We start from the raw sequence: 10,921 nt of genomic DNA, 5'->3' as shown, positions 1-10,921 counted from the left end.
TTAGGGTAGACATCACTGCTCGCGAGTGTATTGCCTCAAGGCGATCGCACTTCGACGAAAACATCATGCAATATATAATCCGATGTGGAGGTTGAAGCCGTGGATACATCACAGTGAGTATATAGCTGCGACGAGAGACCGTGGTGCTGAAGCCGTTCCAGTCGGTAGTGACGCAAAGCACAAACTGCTCCGGCAGGGTTGAACCAATTTTCTTGAAGACAGCGCAGAGGAGACCATATAAAGCATATCCTTCGGCGGCGCGTTATCAGAGTCGGGCAGAGATCGCTATTAATAATGGATTACCTCAATGTAATATATTACCTAATTAGTCTTTCTATTATATGATTACACTATAGACATATGTAGCAATCGCCGATTTGAAGCCGCTCTGCGATGCTATATATTAATTGTTGCCGAAGGACATGGCAGTGTCATCGCTCCTATCTGCAGTGCCTTCGAAGCAAATTGAAACTACTTCGACCGCAGAGACGCAGCGTTCGCGCACGACAGCACAAAATGGCTTTACGCCGTCGAAGCAACGCGTCGTCTAAGTCGGTGACGTCACGTAGACCAACTGGAGCTCGTGCGACAAGAGCACGCAGACGCCGACGCCCACGTGCCAGATCTGATGGCTCGAGCCCAGAAGGTCCACGGAGCCCGGCCACCGGCGCTCGGGCAGCTTCTTCACGTAGATGAACAGCGACAGCGCCAGGAGTCCCAGCACCGTCAGGTGACCCGGCAGCGTGCAGCCCACGAGCCGCGGGTCCCCGTACGCCGCGTGGTGGGCCAGCGGCAGCAGGCTGTACAGCGCGAACCCGCCCATGGCTTTGACTCTGGACGCGTCGTGGCGCCGGTCTCGGAAGCGAGCCGCCGCCGCGAGCACCAGAGAAGGAGTGGCGGCCAAGATGGCGGCCGCCAGGTGGGCGACGCGCCAGGCGCCCCGGAACTGGAGCGCCGTGAATCCGAGGACGTAGGCGACCACGCTGAGGCAGACGCCGGCGAAGTCGCGCCGGTACCAGGAGCGGGCCTCGGCCGTGCAGTTGAACGTGTGGTACATGGCCGACAGCAGCAGCATGGTGGCGTACGCCAGCGTCATGGCGGTGAGCAGAGCCCGATGCGCGAGCCCGACGCCCAAGCGCGCGAAGCGGCCTCCGGCGTGGTCCTCGACCAGGAGCGCGAAGACGATCGCCAGAGCCAGCAGGTTGCTCCAGATGTTCACCGTCTCGTTGTGACACTGCAGTACGCTCAGGAGGCAGTCGTTGCGGCTGAGGCATCGGCGGTATCCCGTGAGGATGTACGGATTGTGGGGCTGCTCCGGCGGCACGTCTTCGAGGCGGCACAGCTTGCTGCCGTTTCCCCAGAGCAGCGGCAGCGGGAAGCGACTGGCCGTCCACCACAGCCGTAGCGAGCGGGCATGCGCGAACATGGGCTCCATGGCAGGTTGTGCGTGCTAGATATGCGCTACAGACCACCCTCGACGTTCACCGGTACCGAGGGGTGGGGGGGGGGGGGGGTGGAGGTGCGGGAGGCTTGTTCGTGGAGCTGAGGCGGCGGCCTCGGCCAAGGTCCCCACGGCGCGAGGGTGTTGCATGGGGCTGTCGACGATGACGATGATAATGACGATGACCTTCGATAGGCAGACTACAATAATAACCGTCTTCTGCCTTGGTTGCGAGCCCGGTACTTCCAGGTCACGAACGGCCTGCGCGTTATCAGCGTGACGTAGTTGTTGTATCGTGAACAGTACTCAGTACGATATGAATGGAGACATTACTCAGTCCCTCTCCATTTATTCCTTCCTCTTTTCCTTCTTTTCAGGCGACTCCAAGCACGCGCCTTCTAACGGCGCTGCTGCAGACAGCGACGTCTTATATAACATATCCCCTCTTGAAAAAGAAAAATGGTTGTCCGTTACTGGCTAACGTTGTCCTGCAGCTTGTTCGGTATCTTCTTGCTACGGGCGCTTCACACGCGCGCTTAATTGGCATTCTGGTAAATTAAATGAAGCTTGTTGCGTGCACTCTGTAGCAGGTGCATGGTTCAGGCTTATCAGGGCTTGGTGTTAACAGTTATCAGCGCTTGATGTGTCAGGTTGTGACGGATGGTTTGCAGCCGCAATGGCTGAATAATCGGATGCCTGTGACCAGTTCATGACAGCAGAGGTACCAAATTTCATTCTGCTGATAGCTTCACGGTGAACGGCCGCTAATTTGGAAGCATTCCGCACACGCCCATCTTCCGAAAGGTAAGAGGCGGGTCCGCGCTTTTAAATAATCTTGTTGGGCGCAGTAAACTGTGGAGATAGCTTCAGATGAACTGCAGGTAATTTAACCCGCACGTAATCACCAACGACGATGCTGGGTTCCTTGGAAACGCGTTTTTCATCGGTGTAGCTCTGCAATTTCATTTGTTTGTTCTTGATGCGCTCTCGCAACTGCTGTAGTGCTTTTAAATTGTCCATGCTGAGAATTTGTCAGGAAATCTCACAATGTCAAGTCTGGTTCGAGCTTGGCGTCCATGAAGAAGAACAGCGGGTGCAACACCAGTAGTCGCACGAGGCGTACAGCGATATGTTTGCAGGTAATCAGTCATGGCTGTTCTTATATCAGGACGTTCTAACTTTAATACTTCGTTAAATATTTCAAACAAACCAGTAGCTTGCCAGTAATACACAGAAGAGTTGTAATGCATGATTCTGCGCTCTGTGAGAAAGTCTTCGAAATTCGCTGAAGAAAATTGTGGCCCATGATCAGATACGATACCACGTGGATATCCTTCTTTTGCAAAAAGTTCAAGTAGGAATTTTCCCACTGTAGACGTGGTCGCATCCAGTACGAAAGGCACTTCTGGCCACTTGCTGTAATAGTCAATAATTGTAATGGCAAAACGGCAGTCAGCTGAAGATTGCGTGAAATGTCCCACAATGTCGATAGCGACTTTTTCCCAGACCGTCTTGGGAAGATTGGCGTGTTGTATTGGAGCTACATACGTACGCGCTGATTTGTCACATGACTGAGTGAGTGAGTGAATAAACTTTATTGTAGGTCCGGCGAGGACGCGAACTCGTCGCGCACCCGGCTAGTCCCACGTCGGGACCGGCAGGTCTAGCCCACCGGCCCGGTCGCGGGCACGCTGGACGGCCAGGAATTGCTTTTCTAGAGCGGGGCTACGCAAAAGCGGGGTTTACACATGTGCGCACAAAATCTTCAATGTGATTATCCATGCATGTACACCAATACGACTCTCTAAGGCGAGATTTGGTACGACTAATTCCTTGTTTTGACTCATGAGCCAGACACATACGACGGCGGGTCAGAGTTGTAGGCAGGGCAATCCTGTCACCCCGGCACAGAATGTCGCTAAAAACGGAGAATTCAAATCGCACGTGAAAGTAAGGTAGCACCTCTTTTGACAAGGATTTCTTGTCAGGCCAAGATGGTAAGAAGGTAAACTGGTTAACTTGAGAGATAGCTTGAATGGCGGCACTCGCTTCTTGAAGATGTTTCGTGGTTAACTACTGGGGACAAAAGACAAATTCTTCGTCGGGTGCATGGCAGATCAAATTCTATACGGGCAGCCGGGAGAGTGCGTCAGCCAGGACGTCTTCGCTACCCCTCCTGTATTCCATGATGTAGTTGTAGCATTGCAACAGTGATGACCAGCGTGCAATCCTTAACGGACGGTGACCTGTGCCTTTCGCTGGAAGGAGCGTAACCAAAGCAGCGCGATCTGTCCGAAAGATGAAAGGTGGGCCCCCCAGGTAAACGTTCCAGTGCTCGCAGGCCTAGACGCACGCAAGGGCCTTGCGTTCACCGACTGAGTACTTCCGTTCATGCGATTGGATGGTACGTGAGGCAAACGCGACAGTTTGCAGTGATTTTCCGTTATCCTGCTGCAGCACTGCACCTAATCCATATCCTGAGGCATCAGTTGTAACGTACACAGGTAACTGAGGATCAAAAAGGCGAACTTCGCAAGGTGTTATCAACGTTTTCAGCTGCTCCAAGTCCAGTGGCGTAGCTAGGTCGTCTGGCACCCGGGGCCCATAGGTCTTCTGTCACCCCCCTCCCCGGGTGTAGCTGGCAGAAAAAGGGGTGTCTTCAGAAGCATATGACACCCCCCCCTCACTGGCCCCATGCACCCGGGGCCCACGGCCCCCCGGCCCCCCCTGTTGCTATGCCACTGTCCAAGTCGCTTTGTGCTGCCGCGGTCCAAGCAAAAGGCGCATTTCCTCGAAGCAAAGCATGCATTGGCTCCAGAACGTCAGAAAAATGCGGGATGAACTTGGAGTAGAAGCGTGCGAGTCCCAGCAGCGAGCGAAGTTCATTGTTATTTGTTATAATTCTCAATTTTTATGGCTGCTACCGGGCGGGAACGGCATCCGGCCCGACGGCCAGGAGCATAATAACGCTCACACAAGAACGGGTACACTGCGCCCGTTTATACATTGACAGCCCTTTTCTTCAGACGTCCTGAAGCCGCTCCGGTGCGTGTGATGACGCCAGTCTCGCGTCACGGCGAACGCGGTTTTTCTGTCTTCGTTGTCGTTTTCACATTGGAGCACTCTTCCCTCCTTAAGGTTTTGACCATGTCCAGCATTAAGGAACAATGGCTGAACTTGCAAGCGATCATGTGTGAGTACGAGGACGAGTTTGCATCTGAACTGGGTCTTTTCAAGGTTCCGCTCGCTCATCTATACATGAAGGAGGATGCGGTTCCAAAGTTATTCAAAGCCAGTCCACTTCCATATGCGACGCGAGAAAAGGTTTCCAACGAGCTGGACAGGCTTGTTAAATCCGGAGTACTGTCCCCAGTGGCTCACCCGGAGTGGGCGGACGCCGATAGTTCCGGTAATGAAGAATAGAAGGAACAGCTCGATTGTGTGGCGATTACAAGCTAACGGTAAATACCAGCTCTGTGACGGAGCAGTACCCAGTCCCGGTAATATGACCTTTTTTGCTGCACTGCACGAGGGTGACGTTTACAGCACATTGGACCTTCGAGACGCCTACAACCAGGTTACCCTGGATGAGCCGTCAAAGAAGCTTATGGTAATTAACACACATCGGGCATTATTCTCCTTTAATCGCCTGCAATTAGGTGTGTCTTCTGCCCCAGCTATCTTTCAGCGAATAATTCACAGCGTTCTGAACGGGTTGCCGAGAGTCCAGGCGTACTTGGACGACGTTCTGGTTGCCGAGAAGCGGAATGACGGCGGAAAGAACCTCAAGGCAGTTCTCCAGCGCTTTCGAGAGCATGGCGTCAAGCTAAGGAAGGACAAGTGCACATTCAGGATGCCTGAGGTTTCGTACTTTGGCCACAAGATCCGCACGTGAGGGCTGCAACCTCTGGAAAAGGACATGGATGCTATCATGAAGGTGCCGACACCCAAGAACGTGAGTGAACTGCGTTCCTACTTGGGTCTTCTCACGTATTATAGTAAGTTCCTTCCCAATATGGCCAGTCTGCTATCCTCGCTCTACGATGTGCTAACGAAAGAACGTAGCTGGAATTGGGGCTGTCAACAACGGGAAGCGTTTCAGAAGTAAAAAAAGAAACAAACGCTTTATGCAATGCCAAAATGCTCACTCCCTTCGATCCCTCACTGCCACGGCGCTTGGACTGCGATGCGTCACCGAACGGAATCGGAGCGGTAGTGTCCCATCGCATTGGCAATGTTGACAAGCCTATAGGTTTTCGCTCTCGAAGACTTACCAAAGCGGAAATGAATTATTCCCAACTTGAGCGTGAAGCGTTGGCCCTTGTGTTCGGGGTATCAAAGTTTTGGGATTACCTTCTGGGAAGAACATTCACCTTGATCACAGATCACAAGCCGCTGGTGGGTCTATTTCGAGAAGATCGTCTCACGCCCACCATGGCTGCCGATTAGCCGATTCGCGGTTGGACCCATACTTCGCACGAAAGAGTGAGCTAACCCTTTACGAAGGTCTCATTTACTGGGGTCACAGAGTCGTGATTCCCGAGGCTACTCGTGATGACATGCTGCAATTCCTGCACGAGAGGCACCATAACATGTCTGCAATGAAGGCATTGGCCTGTACGGTCGTGTGGTGGCCCGGCATCGACGGAGCTATCGAACAAATCAGTAGGAATTGTACTACATGCATACGAGCAAGCGCGATGCCACCGGCGAAAATACCAGTAAGCTGGCCACTAACGCACGACAATTGGTCACGTGTACATCTGGATTATGCTGGTCCAATGAATAACACCATGATCCTAGTGGCCATAGATTCACATTCGAAATGAATTGACGCAATTCCAGTGCGTGATGCCACATTACAGTCGACAGTTACATCCTTGCGTGAAATCTTCAGCAGGCTGGGCATACAAAGAACCATCGTGACAGACAACGGAACTCAGTTCACGTCAGAGACTTTCACGAAGTTTCTGACAGGAAATAACATAAGGCACTTTCGTACGGCACCATATCACCCCCAATCGAACGGGCTTGCTGAACGCACCGTGCGGACGCTGAAAGATGGCCTCAAGAAGGTTCGGTCAGGTGACTTGGCTGAGTGATTGGCTAAACTGCTCTTTAGCTACCGTAGAACGCCCCTGAATGATGGACGATCACCATCTCAACGACTTTTGGGATACCAGATCCGTTCTCGGTTGGACACGTGCCTTATTCCACCGCCCGTAACCTTTCCTATCTGTCAACAGGCAGATCAAGAAAACAAGTTGAACCCGGGCTCTCCTGTTTGGGCTCGCAACTTCGGAGAGGGAGAAAGGTGGCTGCCAGCCACAGTAAAAGAAACAAGAGGATCCCGAATGACCGCCGTTGAAACGACAGAAGGTGAGCTTGAGCGTCACATGGATCAAGTCCGTCATCGATACAGTCCTGTGCCGGCGCAACCTTCGCAAGATCAACCAGCTGGTGTGCCGACGCTACCAGAAGAGGCTGAACCAGCTGTGCTTCGTAGATCGGCCCGTACAAGGAAATCCGTACAGCGGTACTCACCTTAAGGAGGGAAGAGTGCTGCAAAGTGAAAATGACCACGAAGACAGAAAAACCACGTTTGCCGTGACGCGAGACTGACGTCATCACACGCGCCGGAGCGGCTTCAGAACGTCTGAAGAAAATGGCTGTCGCTGAATAACGGGCGCAGTGTCCCCGTTCTTGTGTGAGCGTTATTATGCTCCTGGCCGTCCGGCCGGATGCCGTTCCCGCCCGATAGCAGTCATAACAGTTGAGTTATAACAATATTTGTTGGTGATGGTGCCTTGGTTATCGCCTCGATAGATGACATCAGTGGGAATAACCCTTTGGCGCTGACAACATTGCCTATAGGAAGTCAACTCTGCGACGTCAAAAATACATTTATAGTTTAGCGTGAGGCTACTGTCAGAGAGCCGTTTCAAAACAATGCACAAATTGACCAAGTGATGCTCTCGGGAGCGTCCATACACGAGTATGTGGTCAATGTAAAATAAGATGCATTTGCATCCTCTGACGATCATATGCATCATCTTCTGAAACGCTAACGGTGCCGATGCCAGTCCGAAGTAAACCCTCTTGAAGCGAAATAGTCCGTCGTGCGTTATAAACGTCGTAAGATGACGACTCTCTGGACTTAGTGGTAGCTGATGGTATGCAGAGCTAAATCTAGCTTGGAGAATCGCTGTGCACCAGCCAAGCTGTTCAAAAGTTCCTCAGTTTGTGGCAGGGGAAAACTGTCCACTACTCTATCTTTGTTTGGCTCTCGTAGGTCTACGCACATGCGAATCGAGCCATCCTTTTCTCTGGCTACAACAACTGGTGAGGTCCACTCTGAAGAGCCGACGCGCTCAGTGCTGATCTCAGCTTCTATTTCTTGCACTTCTGCAGAGACTTGCTCACGAATGACCAGTGGTAGTCGTCTCAGTTTGCTGGCCGCCGGTTGAACGGACGCGCGAACTCTGACCTTGTGAGTGAAACCTTTGACCGTTCCGAGCTTCTTTTCAAACAAGTGCTCGAACTCGGAACGTAATTCAGGTGGTAGCACAGGAGTTTCTTGCGTCATTAGCAGACACCTGAGCGGCGACCCTTGAATCTTCATATTCAGAGCCGCGATACCGTCTAAACCAAGAATGGTTGGTCCTCGAGACACGACGTACAGAAGAACAGATGTACATCGACCATGAAATGAAACATCCCTTTATAGGAATTGCTGACTTAGAATAATCGAGGAGCTGGACGGATGTTGATGTCAGAGCAAGTACAGTATCAAAATGACGTCGTTAAAGTTCTTGGGCTAGGATTGAAATCGATGATCCAGTGTCAATTAGGAATGACCGCCGTATTGTGCGGGAAAGCAGGAAGCACGTGATCGTAATACACAATAATCGCGGTAACTTCTGACTTCGATCAGCAGGTTGGAAAAAATTTTAAAAAATACGGGGCCAACGTTCGTGTCTACCTGGCTAGATTTACGTTTCGCAGAATCTCCAGTTACTTTATGGTCCCGGGGTAAAAATCGCATATACTTGCAAAATCGATTCATGATATTTGATTGCATTTCAAAATAAGTATACAAAAGTCAACTAGAAGTCAGTAAAAAAAAGACCGCCGAAGCACGGCTTTCATAAGGGTCGACGTATATATATCTTTATGTCGTTGTCTCACTGACATTGTGCTTAGGCATGTTCCAACCTTTATAACTCCAAAAAGACTTGCATGCAGTAAATTGTCGCACGCTGACCACACGTTTCCAGAATGAGCGTTTCAGGGTACGCACGGCGTTGCTCGCGAGTGTATTTCCTCAAGGCGATCGCACTTCGATGAAAACGTCACGCACTCTAAACCGATGCGGAGGCTGAAGCCGTGGATACATCACAGTGAGTATATAGGTGCGACGAGAGACCGTGGTGCTGAAGCCGTTCCAGTCGGTCGTGGCGCGAATCGGCACCACAAACTTCTCCGGCGGCGCTGAACCAATCTTGAAGACAGTGCAGATGGAGGCGGTATAAAGTACATCCTTCGGCGGCGCGTTAGAGGCGGCAGAGATCGCTATTAATAATGGATTACCTCAGTTTAATATGAGCTAACTAGCATTTCTATTATGTAGTTACAGTATAGACATATGTAGCAATCGCGGATATGAAGCCGCTATGAATTCTGGCACGCCCTCTTATATAGTTCGAATCCAGTTTCACAAATTTCCAAGTGATCATATACTGATGCTCGTTTTCACTGGAAACGAGTTCCTTAAATGTAATTAGTGGCCGTAAGCCAATTATTTAGTTGCAATGGAAGGGAAAGACACGGGTGTGCCGGTAGGCGGCGATGCTAAACATAATTTGTTGCCGAAGGAAATGGCAGTGTCATCGCTCCTATCTGCACTGCCTTCGAAGCAAATTGAAACTTCATCGCCCGCACCGTCGGTATACGCAGCGTTCGCGCACGACAGCACAAAATGGCTTCGCGATCTCACACACACGCGCACAAGGACACCGTCGAAGCAGCGCGTCGGCTAAGGCGGTGACGTCGCGTAGACCAACTGGAGCTCGTGCGCCAAGAGCACGCAGACGCCGACGCCCACGTGCCAGATCTGATGGCTCGAGCCCAGAAGGTCCACGGAGCCCGGCCACCGGCGCTCGGGCAGCTTTGTCACGAAGACGAACAGCGACAGCGCCAGGAGCACCAGCACAGTCAGGTGACCCGACAGCGTGCTGCCCACGAGCCGCGGGTCCCCGTACGCCGCGTGGTGCGCCAGCGGCAGCAGGCTGTACAGCGCGAACCCGCCCATGGCTCTGACCCTGGCCGCGTCGTGGCGCTGGTCTCGGAAGCGAGGCGCCGCCGCGAGCGCGAGCGACGGAGCGGCGGCCAAGATGGCGGCCGTCAGGTGGGCGACGCGCCAGGCGCCCCGGAACTGGAGCGCCGTGAATCCGAGGACGTAGGCGACCACGCTGAGCCAGACGCCGGCGAAGTCGAGCCGGTACCAGGAGCGGGCCTCGGCCGTGCAGTTGAACGTGTGGTACACGGCCGACAGCAGCAGCATGGCGGCGTACGCCAACGCCATGGCGGTGAGCAGAGCCCGATGCGCGAGCCCGACGCCCAAGCGCGCGAAGCGGCCTCCGGCGTGGTCCTCGACCAGGAGCGCGAAGAGGATCGCCAGAGCCAGCAGGTTGCTCCAGATGTTCACCGTCTCGTTGTGACACTGCAGCACGCTCAGGAGGCAGTCGGCGCGGCGGCGGCATCGGCGGTATCCCGTGAGGATGTACGGATTGTGGCGCTGCTCCGGCGGCAAGTCTTCGAGGCGGCACAGCTGGCTAAGTCTTCCCCAGAGCAGCGGTAGCGGGAAGCGACTGGCCGTCCACCACAGCCGTAGCGAGCGGGCATACGCGAACATGGGCTCCATGGCAGGTTGTGCGTGCTATAGCTAGGCGCTACAGACCGCCCACTACGTTCACCGGTTCTAGGAGGGGGGGAGCGAAGGGGGACTTGTTCGTGGAGCTGCGGCGTTGGCGGCCTCGGCCAAGGTCCCCCCGGCGCGAGGGTGTTGCGCGCGGCTGTCGACGACGACGATGATAATGATGATGACCTTGACGTGTTGATTCCCATCGGTCGTCCTCTTCCTCCATACTGCCCCTGTGTACAATCTCGAGCTGCCGGTATACAGCAAGGTCTCTGCGCTCGATTGCCAGTGGCGGAGCGGAGCGTTCGTGCGTGACCCCGATAGCAATCGCGGATTAGCGCGATTGCATCGAGCTTTCGGAGCGTTTGCATATTATCTCCCCAGTCGTGCAACGATTACGAAACCGGCCGACATTGCTTCGCGGGCGTGTGTCCGGATCGGGGCCACGGGAACGACGTACATCGACACGCCGCCCCGGGCAGTTGCGGCGGAGTGGCCCGACGACGTTTACATAAACAGCGCGTGTGAATTGGCGTGCGTTACACAAGGCAACAACGACA

The 10,921-nt window shown here is 53.4% G+C and overlaps 2 protein-coding genes across 2 annotated transcripts; both read right to left on the bottom strand.

Annotated features, from left to right (window-relative positions):
* Nucleotides 1-530: 530 nt before the first annotated feature.
* Nucleotides 531-1,496, bottom strand: LOC142590998 (progestin and adipoQ receptor family member 3-like). The gene has a single exon (XM_075703373.1). It carries the CDS (start codon nt 1,433-1,435, stop codon nt 548-550), a length of 888 nt encoding a protein of 295 aa, XP_075559488.1. The 5' UTR covers nt 1,436-1,496; the 3' UTR covers nt 531-547.
* A 6,683-nt stretch (nt 1,497-8,179) lies between these two features.
* LOC142590006 (progestin and adipoQ receptor family member 3-like) lies at nt 8,180-10,563 on the bottom strand. Its single transcript, XM_075701811.1, has one exon. It carries the CDS (start codon nt 10,362-10,364, stop codon nt 9,477-9,479), a length of 888 nt encoding a protein of 295 aa, XP_075557926.1. The 5' UTR covers nt 10,365-10,563; the 3' UTR covers nt 8,180-9,476.
* Between the last annotated feature and the right edge of the window lie 358 nt (nt 10,564-10,921).

Source organism: Dermacentor variabilis, chromosome 8 (genome assembly GCF_050947875.1).
Source record: "Dermacentor variabilis isolate Ectoservices chromosome 8, ASM5094787v1, whole genome shotgun sequence".
In the NCBI taxonomy this organism is placed as follows: Eukaryota; Metazoa; Arthropoda; class Arachnida; order Ixodida; family Ixodidae; genus Dermacentor; species Dermacentor variabilis.
The sequence above is the reverse complement of the archived record's forward strand: the minus strand, read 5'-3'. Positions and strand labels throughout refer to the sequence as shown.